Source organism: Achroia grisella, unplaced genomic scaffold (genome assembly GCF_030625045.1).
Source record: "Achroia grisella isolate CSIRO2021 unplaced genomic scaffold, CSIRO_AGI_Agris_v1 utg515, whole genome shotgun sequence".
Lineage (NCBI taxonomy): Eukaryota > Metazoa > Arthropoda > Insecta > Lepidoptera > Pyralidae > Achroia > Achroia grisella.
This window is the reverse complement of record NW_026712908.1, coordinates 2,857,051-2,881,760: the sequence shown is the minus strand read 5'-3', so window position 1 is coordinate 2,881,760 and position 24,710 is coordinate 2,857,051. Positions and strand designations below refer to the sequence as shown.

At 32.0% G+C, this 24,710-nt stretch overlaps 1 protein-coding gene across 1 annotated transcript; it reads right to left on the bottom strand.

Annotated features, from left to right (window-relative positions):
• Positions 1-294: 294 nt before the first annotated feature.
• Positions 295-24,032, bottom strand: LOC131846921 (phosphatidate cytidylyltransferase, photoreceptor-specific). Its single transcript, XM_059196339.1, has 10 exons — positions 23,917-24,032; positions 23,710-23,834; positions 21,750-21,846; positions 20,636-20,812; positions 13,184-13,376; positions 4,755-4,921; positions 3,835-3,987; positions 3,280-3,408; positions 2,673-2,807; positions 295-1,987 (listed from the first exon to the last, which is right to left on the bottom strand). The coding sequence occupies exons 1-10, from the start codon at positions 23,986-23,988 to the stop codon at positions 1,895-1,897; spliced, it is 1,341 nt and encodes a 446-aa protein (XP_059052322.1). The 5' UTR covers positions 23,989-24,032; the 3' UTR covers positions 295-1,894.
• Between the last annotated feature and the right edge of the window lie 678 nt (positions 24,033-24,710).

The following is a 24,710-nucleotide window of genomic DNA, read 5'->3' as shown; positions in this document are numbered from 1 at the left end:
TCTATTATGTATTATATAAATACGCATAAATGTCAAACTGTTTTAATAAGAATAGATTGCTACAACGATATATAATTAATCTTTTGCAACCAGAACTCAATAAAACCTTTATGAACGTATAAAATTCGATTCAATTTCAATTGTATTGAAATATTTGAAAATAAAAATAAACGCATTGCAACTTAAATTTCAAATATAATTAAAAACATAGTATTAATTCTGCATCCATTTTGTCACAGCAACCACTAAGGACTTTTTTATAATTTTCGAATCTTCCATTAAACCCATTTTAGTTATTTATTGCAATGCTTCGTCTCTTTCTTCCGAGTTGCTATTCGTAATTTGAAAGAAAATTGCAAAACTTAAGTTTAAAACTTTACTTTTCTAAGGATGAGACAAGAAGTTCGTAAATATTTTAATTGTATGCTGTACTTTTTATACATTTAAATTGTTTTATTATACATCTAACACATTTTTAATAGGACATTATTTTTAAGATAACATAAATGTAAGGCGCCACATACACGATTTATAGCCGAGAATACATGCTTTGGCAAGAACAGAATGTATGTTTTATTTAGTTGATACTTAAAAATGAACTCTGATATTAATGTTATTAGCTTTAATTTCGTTATGTATGATAATACAGCACAATTTCTGTCAATTACCAACCATTTTCCAAACTTTAGTAACGCTCATGGCAAAATGCATCGTGTAATAGGCGCCTCAAAGCATACACACGGACAGTTCATCTTCAGCCTCCACTTTCCGTGCAATAAGCTTATTAATAGTAAATTTTCTATTATAATACGTTTATAATCTATATTGTAATCCTAATTACTTCATATTTCGATAGTTTCATGGGATAATAAAGCATATTATCTATATCAGTACATATCATTTGCCTTGATTTAGTTCTTTGGTGGGCTTGAGTTTTATGTTCTATTATAACAATAACTAGGAGGTACATGTAAAATATTTCATAATGGGACGTTGCACAATATTAATAATATATCAAGGCAAATGATTTTACATAAATGAGACTAGAACATCTTATTATTTGATTTTATATGCAATACTCGAGAACATTGCACAATAACATGGAATTTCTTATATAACTACGGCAATTTAACATAAACAACTTTAATACTATGTAGTACTAATTTTTAGCTAGGGCAACACAGAAATGACCAGCGTAATACATATAAGTTACAAATAAATCAAAGTAATTATTACAAAGTTGATAACTGTCAAAATAATAATACGAATAGTCGGTAATTTCTAATAAAAATGTGTTTTTAGAATTATAAATTTATTATGTGACATAAATAACTATGTTTAAAATGTTAAATATATATGTGCATTTATTCTCGAGTATTGCACAAGAGATATGTTATAAATATAATACGTTAGAATACCGCCACACTTGACGGACAAAACGCTATCCACAATACCACATTCCCACTCGGCGTTACATCAATTTATATAAAACATAAAAAAATCAGAGATCATGTATAATATTGTAAATTTTATACGACGTTGGCAACACCAGTAGCGAACTAAGCCGGGCCAAAAACTCTGACTGGCAAGTACACCAATCCTCAATTCCAATAAACACCCTGTATTTTGTATTTATATATATTAACTAAAGTGCATAATTAAATACCCTTCTATCGTCCTTAATTCAGGTAATAACGCCCATAAATAGTCCACTAATGGTCAAATCTATCTAAAAATACAACTGGATTTACAAAAGAGAGGTTCTATATACTTGGCACTGACCGCATAAGGAAATCATTCGTCGCTGCGGTTTATCAGTCAAGTGTGAACTCACACAATTTATGTAGTCGATTGTTTACGAGTAGTTCACTTACTATGTGTTCGGGTGTCGCGTCTAAGGTACCATGTTGAGGATATTCCTGTTCTCCAGAGATTCCTTAAGGGCGTAGAATAGCTGCAACTGTTGTTCTGGTTTCAGATTGTAGACCTGTAACGGAAAATGATAAATTAATATGGCACCACATAACTGTGTATAATTTGACTAAAAACTAGGAGTGATTATGCCCCTCGACCTCGGTTGTCCAACGGTTCAGCAAACAGTTTTACTTCAGACAGACGCGGTTTCGATTCCTCGCGCGATAAAAATATTTGTATTCATGAGTATGATTGTTTGTATTAGCCTGGATATGTTCTATGTACTTATTTAAAAAAGTGTATTAAAGCTTTATCTATGTTGTTCAGTATCCATAACGATTCTCTGCTTAGGACTAGATGTAAGTTATATTCGTTCATACACTATACAACTTTTATAAAGTATACATTTGATCTAGACGATGAAACACCTATATCCTCTGGGATTTTATAATAATAATAAAGACATTATTTAACATTATTCAACATTCATATTTACAACAATGTTTCCTATGTAACATAAAACTAAAACATATAATGGTAACGCTTATTGTGACTTCCACTCAGTATTTATACTGTAGTATAATTGAATTATATCACTGCGCTGATTTTCAGTGGCCACCACACATGAGATAGCATACGTACAGATAATAAAAGAAAATAAAATTCATGATAATTATATAAATAGGCTAATGGTTTCTATGTGTGTGGTATGTAATGCCTCTGTAACACATAAGTTCTAAATAGTTTCCAAATTCTACCTGCTGTAGTAGTTTTTGGGGCGTGGCGGTTCTTATGAAACTGGTGATGTACACGTTGACGAATGTGGCCATCAGGAATTGACAGTCGAAACGATCCATAATACCGCCATGACCAGGAATCACGTCGCCAAAGTCCTGCAACGAACAAAATAGATCAGTAATCATATATACTAAACGCTACAATGATAAAATGACTTATGTAACGTTACATAATACATATCGTGTTTTCTATATGTATTCATAATAACCAGTGTAAGTTAGAGTAGTAACATGTAACTACTTTACCATTCTATTTAAGGAACAGTGAGGGGAGAAAGTCGACAAAATGTGACAAACGTGTGAACTGGGTCATATTTTAAAATCTAATAATTAAAGTTTTAATACGTATAGTATTAAAACACTAAATTTGTATTATTAACGAAAACAGTTAATATTTCAAAATATGTGACACACGGAGGAAGAAATACACTAATGTGACTAACTGTGAGTGACAAGGACGGGGACAGGGTCAAAGTCAGTAAATCCGTATGACATAATTCATGGAAGGCCCATTATCGATATTAACTACTACTATTACTACTAAGTAACGTACTGACACTCAACTCACCTTGATCTTAAAAGCCCGCTTGAATCCAGATGCAAAGAAGCCGCCAAATGGTCCAATAACAGAGCTGAAGATGCTGAGGGCGAGCGAGTGGATCATGAACGGGTACATGGTCAGTTTCTCCAAGCCGAACTGCAAGCAAACATTTAGATATTAAACAAAAACAAACATACGTAGAGACGGTAGTCAGTGGCATTGATGTCCTCGGTGGTCTAGTGATTTAGCTAGCTAAAACTCGTTTAAGATTTATAGATTATCAATAACTCTATAATTATCTCTTTGATCTATAGTCATCCACCATTTTGCAATAAAAAATAATTAGTATAAAAAAGCGCTAAGGCACGCACAATTGAACAAAGCGGGGTGCGCAATTTAGCGGCACGCGCGGATTTCGTCATTATCTTTGTCTACATTTACCTGCACATTCTTTTCAACGTGAAAGCCAATTCGTGCGTGAAAAAGCGTACATGTAAATGCTGTTGTCAACTGTCATTTTATTGAATGTAATGTTATGTATTATGTAATTGAATGTTACAAAAAATTTGAATTTAAACTCACGACTTTCACCACGGGCTGCAGGAACTGCGGCGGCGTGTACTCCTGGAGACGGAACAGCAGCGAGGGCTCGCAGTCCATGGTCATGCGGCCGAGGGACTCCGAATACTCGATAGGGCACACCAGGTACGGATATTGTGACATCAGGTAGGACAACTGGAAATTATAATTCACGAAATATGTATATGGAATTTATTTGCTCCTACGCTTTTTCTTCTGTCTATAAATCTTCCATTTATCTCACCGTCTTATTGTATTATTTTTCTTTTTATTTCCTTCTTTTATTCTTTCTGCTTACTTTCTCTGTTTCTCGCACACATTTATGTTTCTCTTTTACGCAACGTTTCACGTACATGTATCAAACTATCCATTTCATTTATATAATTTTTTTTTTTATGAAATTGGATAAGGTAACGACCTGCCTATAAACATCACGTTATCATATGACACTACTCGACTCATGCATTACCATTTCAGAGGACTGAAGATATCATGCCCTTTATCCCGTAATTGTACTGCCTAATCTGCACCCTATAAGTAAAACACAGCTTATAAAGCAAGCTGCTTGGCGGCTCGATTAGGTGAGACTGAGATATTCATGCAGACGACTTTTTACAGTCTACCTCTGGCAATTAATCTGATAGATCATAATAATAATAATTATCATCATCTTTATTTGTCTCTAAATGAACTGTGCAGCAGTTAGCTACTTTTAATAAAATTAAGAGGTATTAATCAAGACAAAAACGGTCTACAAATCAGAGGGGGTCTACAATCAATACAATCAATGCTCTGATTTGTAGACCGTTTTGTCTAACTAACAGTCCACCCTCTTTACTAATCTGTTATAGCCTTTAACGATAAAATATTATAATAAAAAAATAAACGACCACAATATGATCATATGGTTGTTTTATACTTACAACAAGACCAAATACAACAGTAGAGAAGCCGCCTCCAATGAAACCCTCCCAGGTCTTCTTAGGGCTCAGCTTGATCAGTGGAGTTTTTCCGAAGAAGAAACCAAACACGTAGGCCATAACATCGTTACAAATTATCATGGAGACTGGCACGATGAACCAAATTAAACCTGAAAAGATTTATACAAAATTTAATGCTTCTATTTTTAAACTTCCGCGTTAATTCACAGCACCACTGACGTCATGGTTGTCATGATATAGCCCTTAATACTACTCATTGGGGGGAAGGGGCTTGTTAGTAATGTGGATTGATAACCCCATTGCTAGCAATGTACCATGTCAGGTCGACCTCCACGCGGTTCCTCCTGGAAACCATCGTGTTAAATTCCTGATAAATTTGTCACGATGGACTAACTGACCTGATGCTGACCTCATGCTCATTTTATCATCCTCTACTGGTGCCCCGCCAGCGTAAACCGTTAGCGCAGGCGGGTGAACCAATCCATTATCATACACAAAAAAAAAATACTACTCATTTTAGATAGATAATTGATTTAAATTTATAAATTATGTCTGTTATTCTTTTACTTTCCTCCTGTTTGCATGTTATCTACCTATTCGATATTTAAATCCGTTTCCCTAAGGTTGCCTTGAAAATATAACTTTTAGGATTTGTTTTTAATATATTGTCTTTAAATATAACGTCTTTTCTTTACTGTATGTTAAAAAAAAATCTGTTCTATAAAAAATAAGATGACTTATCCTGTAACTGCACTACCTTATTTAACCGAGGTAATATAATAAACGAGGCGTTATTGAAAAATAAGGCCTCGTTTATTATATTACCTCGTAAATTTTATTACTTAATTAACAACATTGCATTACGTTGGTGTTAATTGCTATATAATAAAGCAATTTTCTAACAATTATCAATGTATTATTATTCAGTATTAAATAAGACATCAACATTGTCTCTCGACTTGAATGCAATATTAAATTAACGCCATTAAGATAATAGTCGTCCATGACATTAATGAGATGCTGTTTCTCTCTCGTTGCAAGATTCTAACATTCTGGATTTCAGGTGCATTTCTATTTATTATATTGTATTTTTTTTTATTTCATTATTTCATTTGTAAATTTAAGTGCGTTTGACCGCAATCTTACCTGATGTTAAGTGAGGATGCGGTCTAAGCTAAGTCTTACACAAACTCAAATAGTATTAGTATTGTGTGTGTATTTTTATTACATTGTAATCGATATACTATATGTTTGTAATAATTATAAGCATATTGCATCGACGGTCTAGCGGTTTAGCAGACCGCCTTACTTCCGATGGTCGCGGGTTCGATTCCACGCACCGTACTAACATTTGTATTCGTTAGTATGATTGTTTGTATCGGTCTGGGTATTTTCTATGTAAGTACATTATATATGTATTTACAAAAAAAATATTTATAGTTATATACAAATATCTATGAGTTGTCTAGTATCCATAACACTATTTCCTCTATTTACCTTGGGACTAGGTGAAGTTGTGTGAATTTTCATGGGTATTATTATTATTATTATATTCAAATCATTCGTTAACCTAAATCTGTAAGTTATAATATAAAAACGCATTTTAAAGTCAACGCAAAAACGGCTGTTTTGTTCTTAATCAAACTATGGGACCACATCAGATAAACCAGCTTTAAAATTAAGAAAATAAACTTCATAATCGGTCCACTGGAATAAATTAGAGAACATACATATAGGCCAATTGAGAACATCTTTTTTTACAGTTAAAAAGTATAAAAATAGAACCTAATAAGATTTTAAGAAAAGTCTATATAATATTGTTTATTTTACGAGCAATTTAGAAGTAGCAATTAAATAATAAATATAATTCACATATTTCTTTTATTTATTATTTTCTATCTGGAGATAAGGTACATATAGTGGCATCTTATTTATTTTTTTCAGAGCTGACTAGGCGAGCCCTTTTTAGCCTAGATGGACATTTATTTGTATCCAGTAGCTTTCAAGCTAACTGGTTCCTATGGCCGGCTAATCTGTGTTTATTACACATAATATCACTCAAACACTTCATCATCAACTATTGTAATTTTTTGTAAGTGTTGTTTATACGTTGAAACTGCCTATTTGTTTAGCATACAATGAAAAATACATGTTACATGAAATATTTTGAAATTCAAATACGTTGCGTAACCATACCTATACCGACACTGTCTAAGTACATGCGTAAATTAGCATAATAAATAAACTTTCAGTAATAAATAAAATCGCTAGTCTAACTAAGCTAAAGTTAGATTTTACATTATATTTATGGATTGCAATTGTGGAAAAATCTTTCTTTTTATACTACGATGGTGGCAAACAAGCATGTGGCCCATCTGCTGGTAAACGGTTACCGTAGCCTATGGACGCCTGAAACACCAGGGGTGTCACGTACGCGTTGGCGACACTTGAGAAACCTTAATATACCCTTTTTGAAAAACCTCATGCTGTAGTCTCGCGAGTAAACCTCTGCAGATTTCAGTTCACAACTTGAGTGTATGCGAAAGAAAGTAAGTAATGCATATAATTGGACAAAAATGACTTGTATTCATATCCTAAATATCGTTTATGGATAATACCAGAAAGATACATACATCATACATACATAGTACATACACTTATATAGTATACTTTTACGGGAATCCATTGGAGAATGATAGCATGAGGATAAAGTCAGGTAAATAAGTCCATAGTGAGGAAATATGCCAGGAATTAATTATGATAGTTTCCATGTTGTCATGGTACACTGCTAGCATTTAATCAAATCAAAATATCTTTATTCACATATATACATATACATACATACAGATTCTTATAATATGTGAAATATAACGACAGTTCGGAGTGCTTTCGAGCTATGAAGAACTGACAACTTTGTTCGTATTCTTTTCAAATATGCTTGTACACAAACACAAAAATAGATACAATTTTAAATTCAATTAGTAATAATGTAGTGATCACTATGCTATTAATTTTTGTCTAAACGAAATATGTAATTTAATCAGTAGCCGTAACCGGAACAGACCAGTTCCCACAAGCAGCACGAGTTGCCTGCAGTTGACGAGTATGACGGACTAGCAGCCTACATTGGGGCTCTCAGACCCCAGTACTAACAATTCCCTTCCTCTATAAGAGACGGATAAATTTCTCATATTTAATGCTTTCACTTTAGGAATAAAATTATTTTTATTTCACTTCGTGCAAGAGGAAAAAAAGTATGAAAACCTCGGAATGAAGTCCCTATCCATGCCGTTTAGCAACGGGATAGATAGTCAATAGTGGGTTAATATTATTGTCATCCAGGTTATCTGTAGGAGATTGCTTGTATAGATAAGGCCATCTTTTGTTCAGCACAGTAATACTGCGTCATATATTACATACATACATTCATACTATGTGTATTATAGTATCTATTGTATTATTTTTAGTACGCAATTACTTATTCTATTATTATTAACAAGAATTACGGATTACAAGAAGATTTCACATAGAAATCATGTTTTTGATGTAAACAATCACATTATTACATACACTATATTTTATACAAACTATATTTTAGTACCCTTATATTCAATAAGCAACTTTTTTTATAAAATCGTTTGACAGTGAGGATGACAATAAAAAACAATGACAGTTAATTATTTTTACACGACAATAATCAGCTGATTCCCGCAAATTCCAGTGTATTTTATTATTTATAACTCGATGGACAATAAAAGCAACTCCAAAATGTTAAGTGAAGATTGCCACAATACATTTGTGCAAAGCGCATCCAACTCGATTAGGCCGTTTGAGAATAGCACGCACAAAAGCAGATAAAAATTCCAAAAGTCATTATTTTGGGTACTATTACGTTGATAGAATACCAAATATTAGATTAGAGAAATAAGATTACGCCATTGTTGTTTGTAATATTATTTTAATATTACATTCCAGCTGTAGCTGGCTGGATAAAGATCAAACGCTGCTAAAAATATTCTTTTGTTTACGCAAAACTGTGCACTCTCCGCCGGTTCGCATGCTCCACGCCCCACGGGTATGTCCTAAATACCTACTATGTAACGAAGGCTATGAAAGAGCCGACCTAATTGGTAAATAAACCAATTTTCACGTAAAACGATAGCTTAATTGGTTTACCTATTATTGTAGTGCCGGACATGTTGATTTAGTACAATTTAATGATTGTTGGTTTCATAAAACCTGTTCTAACATTATCTTAGTACAACCTTAAAAGGGTACGATATTTAATATATTATTTTTTAAAAACATACTACCCACAACTCGTAAGTGCCTATTTCACTCCTGCCAATACTAATAAACGTATGCGTATCAATAGATAGAAAACCCATAAACGGAAAACTTTAAAGAAAAAAATATCTTAATATTTTGTGGCTACATAGTTTGTACTACTAAGAAAAGAAAATCTGAAAGCAACAATATAACAACAAATATCTTTATTATTTTGAATAAAACTACAATTAATTTTCTCAGCTAAACTTGCATTGTGAATAAGATGAATAGAATTATAAACACTTTACATAAACTTTTTTTCAATGAAGATTATACGTATCCATTATATTTTAAATATCACCTTCACCCTATTATTCTCCCCTGGTGCAGGAGAGTGCACTATTCCATTATTATCAATTAAAAAACATTCCATTATCATCCAGCAAAAATGTAATGTGTAGCGATCATATAATATTATCGACAAAACTCCCGATGGTCCCAAGATCAATCCACGCAAAAACAAACAGTTTGAAAGAAAGAAATATATTTTATTCAGTGCAATGTAAAAAATACAATATAAATTTGTTTGTAAACAGTTTGCGATGGTTTTCTATGTAATTTTACAACAATGATATACATAATGCTCACATAAATATTAAATATGTTTGCAATATGCAATGATTTCGTTAGATCACAGTACTTAGCAATAATGAATTTTGCAACTGTGTTTGAACGCTCACCGGATCCGAATGCTATTATGTTAATGTTTTAGTTTACACATTGTTTTAGTTTAGAATATACAATAGTTTCTACTTCAAGCATACTAGAGAAAATGCAAATGGTTAATATTTTGTTTTAAATATTGTTATTTATTATACTCAGACATATAAAATACTTACTACGAATCTATATTAACAATATAAATGCGAAAGTCTCTCTGTTTGTTAACTTTCTATAACTAAACAGATATTTGATGAAATTTGACATCAAGTAGATTAGATCATGAGAAAGAACGACGGCCGTATTTTATCTAAAAATGAATCACATATACTCGCGGATAACAATGACACAGTACTTAATGTACATATATGTAATAATAGATATGTGAAATAAAGTTTACAATGATATAATTGAAAGATAAATGTCCATCTCGCTAATTGTTCAAATACGGGTGTTTCATAGTGAATATACCAGTTGATTTTCAAGCTAGCTCTTTCACTTAAATTGGGTAGTAGAGTTAAGACACTAATGTATATGAAAATTCATAAAGCACCCATGTAATTAAATGAATATGATTTTAAATAGGGTAAAAAATAGTAAATAATTATTTTAAAATAAAAATAGTACCTAACCCTGAAGAACAGTTCCTATAGTGTTTTTGTTTTATTAAGAGTTTTATCTACAATCAATATTGACATTTCTAGTGCCATTAACTTATCTAATCTTTTATCAGTGTTAAATCAATTGCGTGGGAAAATATTTCCGAATTTGCACAGTCACCAATTCAACACAAGTACGCAAAAGAGATTACGTTATCAAATACATTAAAGAGATCAAATTTACATCTTAAATTAGTATATTTTAATAAAAGACGAACTTCTTAACATTCCTTCGATTCACCGTACGGGAGCCGGATCCACTGAGCAGCAAAGAGGGAAACACCGAGCAGTACTTACCCCGGACGTGGGACCCGGGTGTATGTTTAAGGGAGCCTTTTGCTGACTTACGTCAACACTCACCTTCACCGCTCGTGGTTCTATTCCTGCCGCCCTACTAAATCTGGAAGCAGCCTGCTATTGCTGCTTTATGTACACGTTCTAGTATAAAACTTATTGCAGTTCTTGACAGGCCAAGATGTTTTAGAATATTGCAGAGAGATTTTGCTGGTAGATCTCTCAATTATTATAAATTGCACTTTATTATAATAAATAGCTTCAAAGTTAACGAATTGCTAGCAATGTCATGTCAGGTCGACATCTACTCGGTCCCTCCTGGAAACCATCGTGATTAACCCTTGGCGAAATTTTCACGACGACCTAACTGACCTACCTTCATGCTCATCTTATTATTCTCCACTGGTGCCATGAAAGCGTATAAAGATAGTGCAGGCGGGACACCTTTCTATTATCATCCATTAAAAAAACAACTATAAATTGTATCAGTACACAAGTTATAAGGTTGTCCGTCATATATGAAGTACATCGGAAGTAGATCGCAACATTTCCAGCTGTTTCGCCACATACAAACATGTGTAATCTATTTCTGTCGGCTTCACTACGTAACAAAGAGGGTAGAAACAGGATGTGGACCATGTATAGGCGATAAGCGATATTTACTTTATAAATATTTTCTATTATTATAATTAACACAATATAATTGAGCACAAATTAGATTTAATATGGACTGAGTTTTAATGACATCGTTTAGGTATGGAAAGTTTGAGAAGTAAAAAGATATCAATTGGCATTGTATCCGATTTACAGATGATTAACTTCATATGTTCATACGGATTAACTTCATACGGACATTATGTGCGTGACCGGGACATTAAGGTCCCAACCATACATAAACAAACTTCATTTTTACATTTACAATAACTAAGAATATTTACAACTTCGACAAAGACTAGATAATACATTTGTAATTTTTCTTTTTTCGATTTCTCAAACTACCGGATGATACAGAAAGATTGTTACTGTTAGGTTAATTTTTCGAGGAAAGCTGTATGCACACCTCAAAATGTTACCCTACTCTCAATCCTCCATTTCTCTCTCAATCTCATATATGAACCAGACGTAGTCAGCCACTTAGTCAGTCAGTTTATTAAATTATTTCATTTACAATCTCGCACTCTCTTGTTACTTAAATCCCGTTATATTTATATTGCCCTAGTTAGAAACCGCTTTGAAGGGCTTCTCGCCCATGACAATGTAGTTGTGACACAAATACGGCCGGCGAGAATGTACTGATAAGTATTGTCAGACTTGTCAGGGGTCTATAACATTGTATCTACTTTGTATGTACATATATGGAGGGAATTTCTATATAGGTATATTAAATATATTGGATGTTGGTGTCATACAAAGCGTTTTAGCTGATGCTTCATATAGTGCGGCTAAGATAGTTTAGCGTAAAGGTACAATGGAACTGACATATACTTTTAGTTTGTACAAAGGCCCTAAATTGCAAAGAAAAAAAAATTAATTAAAGACTTAAGCCCTATAAATAATGCCATGGTCGTTATTTCAAATGATAATAATTTAATTCATCATCATTCATATTATTGTTAACAATAAGTTGTTGTTAACAATTAAGTGGAATATAGTGAGTGTCCATTTTGTATGTATTAAACAAAAGACTTAAGTCTTACAATTAAGGCTATTATTATTTCAAATCATGATAATTTTATTCAATGTTATTTTGTCAACATATAAATAGCTTCAGTTAGAAATTGGAATATATTAAATTTCAAAAACCATGAAATACTACGGTAGATAATACAAAAAATCGTCTACTTCGTCCGTCTCACCCATCCCAACCAACCGTAAAGCTGTTTTTCAGTTAAGAGGGTGCGATATGTAAAATTACAGATTTAATTGGGGCGTTATATGATGATGAGATCTACATAGCGCTCTTCATGTATATTCGTTATACGCAATGATAACCATTTACCACTTACCACCATAATAATCAACTTATCATTTCAGTAAAATAAAAAAAAATTGACAAACGATTACAAATTCGAGCGATTTACAAATGGTCCATTTATATTGTTATTATTTCTAATTTGTTTTGTGAAACCACAATATCCCTAATCCGTCACCATGACGGCCTTGGTGGCCTAACGGTTTGGAACACTTTATTTCTAATAGGATTACTTCCGATGGTCGCTGGTTCGACTTCTCACACGATAGAAATATTCATGAATAAGAATGTTTGTATCGGTATGAGTGTTTTCTATATTAATTGTGTACGTAATTACAAAAAAAAAATATCTATATATTTATAGCGATTGTCTTCTTAGCTTACGACTAGATAGCGCTGTGTGAGTCGTTCTGAGATTAATTATTAGTTTTCATGAGGTCTAAAGCGTACTGAATTAATTATTCCTGATTACGATTCTTTTATTCAGCGTCACTTACCTTCGAATATGTTCTGGATGATGAGATAGCTCTGGGTGACGACGATCAACAGAGCCACGTGAGTCCACGCGAACAGACTGAACTGTCGCATGTAGTATCTCTTCACGAGGGACAGGACAAACCAGACGAACCCGACGCAGTACAGGCAGAACGATATGAAGCGATGGTATGTCACCAGAAAACGGAGGTAGTCCTGTAAAAAGACACATAGTTAACTAGGTATTACAATTGACGCTTTCAGAAGCGATGATCAGGTTTCCACACTGAATATTTGTGGTCTTAATGTTAAAGGTACTGAATTTAAACAAAATAATATAAATCCATTAGGTAATGAAATGGACTTTCGCATAATAACACTTAGTTCGATAAAGTATACATTAGTGACTCTCTCGGAACATCTATCGTCGATTTTACAGACAGCTGATTTTTATAAAACTGTGACATTTTGGTCCCCGTGTTACAATCTATATTCATACCAAATTTCATTAAGATCCATACAGCGGTAAAATAGCAACGAGCAGACAAACAAGTCACACTTTAGAATTTATTCATTATCTCTCTATCCTATTCACATATATATATACAGAATATTTCGTAGTAGGACTACGAAATAATCTATATATGTATTATTGTATACTTATGTAAATGTATATACTATTACAACGAGGTAAGGTTTGTGTGTCTGGATATTCAGGGTGAAAATGCCATTAGGGTAGAATATCCCATTTATAGAGGAAGGCTTTAGATATATATAACGTCACGGTACGACCAATAGCTATAATAGCAGCATAGCTAAAATGAAAAATATTGAAAAAAAAAACATAGACGAAGTAGCACAGGTCAGTTAGTCTATTATATACTAGTTGTGCTCGCAGTTTTACCCGCATTCAATTTCAATAAAAAATATAGCCTATGTTATTCTGATGCATAAGCTACATTACAGTAAAGTTTCATCACATTCTGTTCAGTCCTTTTTGCGTGAAAGAGTAACAAACAACCATGCTCACAAACTTTCGCGTTTATCATATTATTAAGATCATACGTACATCTACAAATGATATTCTGGATGGTTAGTAGTGACGCTACAGCGACAATGGAACAATGATACATATAATTACTTTATTGACCTGACATGTTCCTATTGCAACACGTTCGCGCATTAATATTGTTACTAAACCCGGTATAGGATGTAATGTAACATTCGCTTACATTTTAATGATGCGCTGTTGATTGGTAGTAGTGGAGTGGTGTAATCAAATGCAATAATAAAGATAGACAGATTAAATGTATGTACACAGTAAACACAAGTACATAATGTTTAAGCTATATATATATACTAGCAGTCCCGGCAAACGTTGTTTTGCCTTAAAATAAAAAAAAAATTATGGGTGGACTACCCCTAACATTTAGGGGGATGAAAAATAGATGTTGGCCGATTCTCAGACCTACTCAATACGCTCACAAAATTTCATGAGAATCGGTCAAGCCGTTTCGGAGGACTATGGAAACGAAAACTGTGACACGAGAATGTTATATATAAAATAAGATATCTTAATAATATTATAAACGCAAAAGTTTATGAGGATGGATGGATGTTTGTTACTATTTCACGCAAAAACTATGGAACGGATTTTGATTAAATTTTACAGTAATATAGCTTATACATCAGGATATCATACGCGGATGAAACCGCGAGAGCAGCTAGTAAGAGTTTAACGGCCTCGGTGGTATAGAGGTTCAGCACACCGCCTTACTTCCGATGACCGCGGGTTCGATTCTTCGCACGCACAAAGATTTGTATTCATGAGTATGATTGTTTGTATTGATCTGGGTATTTTCTATTTATAATATGTACGTATTTAGTAAAAAATATATATATATTTGTATCAGCTATTTGGTACCCATAACACAAGCTAGTTAGCTTAACCTGGGATTAGATGACGCTATTTAAAGTCCTGAGATTATTATATGTGTCCAAGAGATTTTTTACTATACCTCTATTTATTTATTCGTGATTTTTTCTAGCCATAAATTAATTTCTTACTATACCATTAATATTATTTCCTTCTTCGTAATATTATTGTACTAATGTATTCCTTTATTGTTATGTCACGCATAAGTTCCAGAATTATATGGATTACCTTACAATGCATCTTTTACTGTATAATGTAAATAAAAACAAATTCTACCTACCTAAGAAAAACTGAAGAAAATCTATATTTTAATAGCTTACTTAAGCTATTAACATTTGGATTTTTTTTTAGTTTCAAAGCCAGATAAAATCCTCATAAAATCTGAACCATTTACTAGCACCAAGAACTGGAATAAAATGACTGCTATCATAAATGCCACCACATTCCAGATGGGGTGATAGATTCCAGATAATGATAACAATTTTATTAAAAAACAAAGGTCGAAAAAAGTAATAAAAACGTCATACAAAGTATGATGGTGCGTCACGTGATCAATTTAGTATGACTACAAAAATATATTAGGTGTACAGAAATTCACAAATATCAAAGTCGCAACGTATATATATTTATATCGAATCATTATTACTACTACTTACATATCTAATCAGCCTTAAGTATTTTATTAAATAGCGTTAGTACAATTTCATTCAATTAAGCCTCAGTACAGATGTCATTCACGGTGTGACGTCAACAGAACCGTCACATCAAAGAAGATACTATCACTATGATGGAGCATCGAACGATAATTAAACAATAACAATTATCATGTAATTACGAGCGTTTGATATGATAAATCTTATCTTATTATAGGGTTCTGTAGGTAAACCTTAAAAACGATACCGTATAGAATATCGCTAGTATAAAACAAAGTCGCTGTTGCTGTCTGTCCGTCCCTATGTATGCTTAAATCTTTAAAACTACGCAACGGATTTTGAAGCGATATTTTTAATATATAGAGTGATTCAAGAGGAAGGTTTAGGAACAGAATATATAATACATGTACACCCGTGCGAAGCCGGGGCGACTAGCTAGTATAGTTCAAAATGAAATAGCTTCCGCTGTAAGCGAGACTTAAATTTTATAAACTGGATTTTAATGCAGTTTTAGTAATAGATAGAGTGTTTCAAGAGGATGGTTTATATCGTGTTAATATTATAAACGCGAAAGTTCGTGAGTTGCATGTTTGTTACTCTTTCACGCAAAAACTACGGAACGGATTTTGATGAAACTTTACAGTAACATAGCTTATGCATCAGAATAACACATAGGCTATATTTTATATTGAAATTTGACGCGGGTGAAACCGCGGACACAGCTAGTTATAAATATAGGTAGATGAAACTAATCGAATAACTATAAGATACTGGTAGAAAATATTTTTTTCGAGCCAATTACTATATAAAGACAATACGGAACCCTAAACTTGAGATCTATATCACACGTATTTTTTAGTTGCTGATTGTAACTTTTATTTGCCCTAGATTGTAATTCTTGCTATCATTTATTAGCTGATACCATTAAGTTTTTAAATACCTAAGTAAAACAAATCTCAGTATATTTTTTATACAAGTTCACCTATCTATAATCTATGGTTTTAATGAAATTACAATGATACACGTTAATTACAGGAAATAATTATTTATTTACATTCTACTAGCCCTACTCTAATATTATAAATGAGAAAGTGAGTTACTTTCTCATTTATAATATTAGATTAGGGAGAGTCTATTATGCCTAAACTACTGAACTGAACTTAATATGAAATTTGGTACAGACATAGTCTAGAGCTTGAGAAAGGACATAGGATATTTTTAAATGTGAAAAAAGAGTTGTAAGGAGAGCTAATAACTTAATTTTTAGATATAAATAAATATGACATTCAATTTTGTAGAAATGTTATCCTTAACGAATAAATACTAGGAGAACAAATTTTGTATGTTATTTAAAAAAAAAGCTAGCTAGACAAAGTCATTATTCCACGTAGACGAAGTCGCGGGCACAGCTAGTAGACAATAAAATTAAACATTTCTATCTGGAAGGTGTTCATGATTAGACATTTTTAATGAACAAGAGACTTGGTAAAGAAATAAGCTTAATATCAATGATATAATTCTATAGTGTATAATAATTTTAAAATATTTTTAATGTTTTGTCTTTATTACTTTTACACAATTATAAATCGTAAAATATTAACGAGACGAAACGAAGACTGTGTGTTCATCTTTTTGTGTGCGAATGTTTTACGGAAAAATGGCTGGAGGAGTTAGGATGACATTTTCACAAAATGTTGTTAAACATGGTACAACAACAGACTACATTAAACGTTGGGAAAAAACCTAAAAGGGGAAACATTAAATTTAGCGAAAAAACAACTTCACGTAGTCATTACATAGTATAAAACAAAGTCACTGTCGTTGTCTGTTCCTATGTATGCCTAAATCTTTAAAACTACGCAACGGATTTTGAAGTGCTTTTTTTAATAGATAGATGAATTCAAGAGGAAGGTTTATATTGTGTAATGCATGTACACCCATGTGAAGCCGGGGTGCGTAGCTAGAATAATATATACTGGACTATACAAAACATCTGCTTTGTTTTTTGGTGTCGTTTAATCACTATCAATAGATGGCGATACACAAATGTGGTGTAATTCGTTTTATTGGTAACTAGCCCCGTCCTAGCAGGGGTGTTGTACGTATATTAAACCTTCCTCTTGATCACTCTACTGCTAAAACTGCATTAAAATCTGTTGCATAGTATAAAAGACGACAGCAGAAACGACATCATTGTATACTATGTAAAGACACAAAAATTAAGCAATGTGTATCATAATACCTATAATAAAATGCAGTCATACAAAATTAGCTAAGTACTTATCAAAGTATTTATTTCTCATATCAGTAAATAATGACGATTCATCATGATTAGTTTGTTGTTGTTTTAAATTGATAACGATCAGTTTTTAAATAGTTCTTAGTATAAATGTAAACCAATAGGCTACGTGTATGTTTATCATTTACGATATCTCATACTTCTTAATGAAATTAAGAGTCATTTAGAGAGAGGATAATAATAACAAAAATTGTCAACCTCCAAGAAGTGCAAGCTTTTTTTTATAATAAGCCTTTTTTATTTATTTATCATATTTAATACGTAATTATTTTGTACATATAATTACGAATAAAATACGATGTACAAATTAACTTGACTTCATTAACATTCCATAATCTTCCACTAATGCCTTGCTAGTTTATATTATTAAACACGCGCTAACAATAATTATTTTTATATCTATTATTAAATTGCACCGCCTTATTATCTCTGATCAGCGCAACGGTTGACTGATAGAAAATGCAATCAGGCATTAAGTCCCCCATGTATACAAGTGTGTATGCTAAAGATAAATACAAAAATAAAATAATAACCACATATAAGTTACACGTCAATCACAACATTTAGCAGCTCATATAATAAATCATTTACATCCAAATCATTTCACGATAACATATACGTATACATTTCTTATTCATATCACTCTGAGTAAATATCGTATTGGTGAAGTATGATTCAGAATTATTTATATTGTAATTATCTATATCGTATGATTTTTATCATCGAAATAACGTCACAGCATCTCTTCCATTGATTGACTCTTGCTAATATTAATTTTATCGAATTAGGTGTTATTTTGCGGGAGTCCATTTCGTTATTTAATGGATTTGTATTATTTTGTTTAATGCCGCTACCATTACCATAGTCGTAGTTTGGTTACCGAGCAGTCAACACTAGGCTTCCAAGCTATATCATACCAACATGAGGCAATTTTTACGTGAAGTGGCTTTATATTATACTTGACTATTAGGTAAAGTGGATTTACAATTTATTATTATTAAAAACAAACAAATTATATTATTAATTAAAAACAAACATTTTAATAGATACAAATCTTAAAACTAATTGGTTATTTTATCAAAGTAAGCTTGTTTGTTAATAATAATTGATAAGATTTTTTTAATAATCCTAGGTATAGATTTAAGAAATTAAAATATGAGTAATACTTTTTTTTAAAAAGAGCATTTCTCTCAATTAATTTAAAGTCTAAAATAGCTATTAAATATTAGAATCCAATAGTTTTAGGTTGACTTTTAACGCAATTAAATCGACTTCACATAAAATTTACGACATTTATTTGATCATATTTATCCTCTTCTAACAGAGTTTGAATCAATTGTCAATAATTTTATTTTGTGCAGTATACTACACTTTGATCTTAGCCAAAAAGCCTAGAAGCGATTTGCAGCATATATATTATTATATATATTAAGTATAGTATATATATACGAATATTCTAGGTGAGGGAAAGGCGTTAGTCGTAATGGTAACTAGTGATGTTAGGTCAATTTTATCGCAATTGATCCTGAAAACCATAGTGGTAATTCCTAGTAGATAAATCAAGATGGGGAAATACACCGTCAGGTCAAGAATGGTAACATGAGCATATGGTCACTCATCCACCACTGGTGCCTCACCAGCGTACCGTTAACGCAGGCAGAAGCACCGTTCCCTTATGCATCCATAAAAAACACTGAGGGTGCTTGCTCCACCCTGTACCACGAAACGCGGTAACAACTAATTAAAGTCAGGCTCCATATTAATAAGTGGATTGACAGTTTAATTTTAACATCGTTCATGTACATAATACAGAGACGATAAAGTATTACTTAATCATTAGGCGTACATAATACAACCGTGTCTAGGCAAACTGCAATGAGCGATAAAAATAGGCGATATCCTTCGGAGCTGTCAGATTTGTGACTGATTAGCTAAATAGTGATTATTTAAGGATTATTAATAATATGCGTTCTCCACTTAAAAAACTTTTTCTCGTGAGTCATGCCTACAGCTTGGCACTGCTTAATAAAATCTTTAACAAGTATACGAGGTCAATATTTTTCTTATTATGATCCGAGATTAAATTGAAAGGGAGAGACACAGGTAAGTTTACACATAGGTTTAATGTTTATGTGGTTTAACGGTTAATCACACCGCTTTACTTGCGATGGACGCCGCTTTCAGTATGTTTATTGATAGCGGTCTAGGTGTTTTCTATGTATATTACGAATGTATTTACAGAAAGAATGTATCTAAATGTTTTTATCAATTATCTAGTACCCATAACACAAGCTGTGCTCATCTTGGGACTAGATGGCGCTGTGTGAATTGTTCAGCGATATTATATAATTATACTAATTTCATTAAAGTCGAAAGTGTCTGTCTGTCTGTTTGTTATCATTACTACGACTAAACTAACTTAACGGATCTTAATCAAAGATAATGATGTCACAAGGCTGTATATAGGCTATCTTTTATGTCAAAAAGGTAGACGATATCGTGACTAACAGCTGTAGTTCTTCTTAAAAGTTGTGAGTACAAAAAATACATAGTATAATTGCATTAATAAATAAAAACCATCACTCACCGTTCTATTGATAACGACACCAAAGTAGTCAATCAAGTTCTCGCCGTAGAAGAAGTAGTTGGATGTAAGCAGGAAATACCAGGAGAGCGAGCGGAACCACGGCAGACCATGGATCCGGTAGACGGCGTATCCAATATTGATGATCTCCTCGAAACATTTCACTTGAACGCATAATACCTAAAACAAAGTATATAGTTAATAATTAAATTGTTTCAAGTATATATAATACTTAGCTGTAATTGCAAGTTGACGGTCCTCTTATGGTAACCGTCCCCTATATATTGATCGATCCTCCGTCCAATTTAAATGGGAATCGAAATTACGATGGCTTGCGCCGAGGTTCGAACCCTTAGCGGTGCTCTTGGACTCACTAGTGCGCGTGTAACCATATGTGCTTCCACTTTGAATAGGGCAAAATAACCTAGCAACGAGATGGGGCCTACCCTACATCATCTACAGGGGGGGAATGTCCTCGATAGTAGATACGGGTGACCAGACGCCAAAGTATTGGGAGAATAAGATATTGCTTGGGTGCAGAAAATTTCTTTAATTACATTTGGTTCACAAAAATAAAAATATAAAGCGTATTATTCGAAAACCGAGGTGTACGAAGATAGTTTCCACATGTACACTACAATGGGCACTAGGATACATATAATAATATTATAATGCTTATCGGTTTAGATGACAAATAGATCGTACATAGAAAAGTTTATAAGCATGAAATTAAATAGAAGACGTAGTTCCTATACAAAAGAATTTTTATTGATATAAACAAGGAGGAGGGGGGTATGGAAGCATTTAGTGCAGAAATTGTATCTACGGAATAGGAAATAGATAGATAAATATTTCATACTAAACATATTACAAATTGCATAGGTATCCTAAGGATTTCATACACATTGTAATAGACCTTTACATCATACAAATTACAATAATATCTTAGGAATCGTCGTAAATTAAATACTACGCGCAAGAAAATAAATTGCAGCGGTCTTGAACTAAATAAATTGATACATCCATCCCGCCCTCGCACCTCGTCCGCTTTGGTTGCGCGTTGTTAGTATATTTATTATAGAACATACCATGGCACGTAAATAAAGAAATGACTTACAGTGATCATCAAAGCCAATGGTCCTCCATAGATCAACAGGCAAAACGCAGCAATCATCAACCAGGTGAAGATTCCTCGAATCACCCAGTTCCTCCATCTACAATAAATGTTACTTCAAAAAGAAACATAGGTATATTTTAACAACGTTTATAAAACAAGACTGATAGTATGTAATGACATACATAGTATTATTTAGACTTTACTCCCCATCTTAAATATTATTATGTGTATTCTCATTTGAGAGAATTAGAACAGTTTCTTCTTAGTTCTGAACAATTTCCCTTCTGAACTATTTATTTTGGTCATAAATTTCTGTAACAGACCTTATATGAATAAATATGTATTTTGATTACAGCAATATAGATAGAGCAGTACTATAGATACTGATACAAAACTTGAAATGATGAAACAATCACTTCAATAATTTGTAGTACACAACACCTTTATTTTCAAAAAATCTTCAGAAATTATCCCCCTGCAGGAGGGGTATGTTGGTATTATGATAGTTGGATTCTTAAACAACTAAAAATCCCAAACGGATAATATGAGCTACCTGTATCTATTGACTCCCGCAATTCTATTGACATTTACATTGCACTACTTACTACTACTTACACTATTATTGATTTTCTACTAGATCTGTATTTATCAAGTTGCACAGTAAAGTGTCCAGTCAAGTCAAAACTAATTAAAATATATTTTTGAATGTAGGTCTATTATACAGATATATGTAAGTTCCAATCTAATCATTTCGGAACATATTTTGTAGAGGAAAAGCTGAGAAGGATTGACATGAAACTCTACCCTCATTATTTTAAATGCTATTATAGCTCATTATAATAATACATATTAAAGTTTAGGTTTTGTAGTAAATAAAGAGACCACCAACATATCTTATAAGTACTTTTCTTATGCATTAAATACTCATCTGCAACATGCCAAAATGTGAAGGTGTTTTATTAATATATTTAATTAGCTATAGGTAAATTAGGTTAAACACTTGATATGATTGAAAGACTCTACACTAAGTTTCTGAATAAGGAATCTTCATTGAGTTTTATTTTAAAATGTTAAATTAAGTTAAACTAAAACAGCTATATATAGATTTAAAATATATATTTAACAATATATCTTTTATTCATGCTGGCATTGTTTTTATAAGTATAATAAAATTATGTAAAATGTCAAGGATCAGATGAGTCAAGGTAAGTCAGTATGTTTACTAAGCAAATATTGAAAATGATACCAAATATTAATAAGATTTCTTATGATGTGTAATGGTCACATACTGAACCACTTTACTACATAAATATTGTTTTGAATAATAAAATTATCTTATAATACACATTATACATGAAAGCTTTTCTTATATGAATTTGCCTCACACCATAAATTAATTTGATTAGGAAATTTGATTATCTCTACTATTATGCTTGAATCTGTGATACTTAATTTAGAAAATATTTTTAGTACATTACACTAAATTGACAGGACATACAAAAAACATTAGGCCATTTTAGCTCTGGCAAATTTTAACTAACAAATCAAAGGGTAGAAATTCTAAAATAATTTATTTATAATTTGTTTGTTACATGTTTTTCCTTATTGAATGACTGCCTTTGGCCCAAAGTTATTTTACCACAATTGGTAGTACATTTTTTTATAAAGGCAAATAATTTTGTTATGAATCAAAACAAATGAAAAAATTAAAGAATTAATAAATTTATGAATGTATATATAATTTCAGATGTAGATGAATACTCAGTAAATTTAGGTTCATATTTGTCATTCAGACAATATGAGTAAAAATAAATAAAATTCTGGAAATTACTGGAAATACAAAATACATATTAAAATGGCAGTAAATTATAAAATTTTATATAAAATAGTGGTTTAATAGTCATCCACAGTGAAATATAAAATTAGGTAATAGATCTAGACAAATTAAAGTAAGTTTTACCTCGTAGATAAGCCGGACAGCGCTGAATCGAGAATTTCAGGTGTTTTATCCGTGCCTTGTGGCAAATTTTTCGCCATTTCGTCCACATATTTCTCTTCTAGTACTTTCTCTTCTTCTGAATCCACCTAATACGAAACGTAAAAATATTATAATGTGAACACGGAAGTGCTCCAAAACAGGTTCAGAATAAACAAAAAATATTTTTACATGATCCGATTCTCCAGCAGTTTCTGCCTTCTCGTTACCGTCGCCTTCACGACGGTGTCTCAATTCACTCATGATTGCAAAAGTGAAGAACACAAAAACACGATAATAAAACTATACTTTATTCACAATTTAAATTATATATTAATTTATTAATAACAGTGCAGATATATCCAAAATAGATGAATGTTTTCCTACGACTCGTACGTCAAATGAAAAATCAATAACTATTTTTTTAATGGTGTTGCCATGCAAAGATGTATTACTTCGGTAGTATTGGGAGTAATAACAAAAATAAAATAGCCAAAATGTATATATTTCTTCATGTTAGCATATAATTAAGAAAAAATATATTTTATGTATACTTCCTTTTATTATAGCCAGAAAACAAGACACTGGTTTTATTGAGATTTTAGATGGCATTTTATAATTTTTCCTTAGTAATTTATTTAGAAAGAAATCAGGATATCTATAGAAATAAATTTAGTTTTAAAGTTAAATTTATTTCATTAACGGAAGAAATTAATATTATTGCTGACTAGGGGTCCCATTTTTTAAATAACTAATAATGTAATTATGCTCCCGCCTGCAATAACGATTTACGTTGGCGAGGCAGTCCAAGTTGAGTTGAGCTTGAGGTCAGTACAATTAGCCTTTCGTGGCAAATTATGCAGAAATTTATTACGATAATTTCTTGGGGGAACAGCATGGAGGTCAACCTGATAAAAATAATAATAATCCTATGCGTACAAATAGAATTAAGAGAATTATATAAAAAATAGATAATATAAGACGAC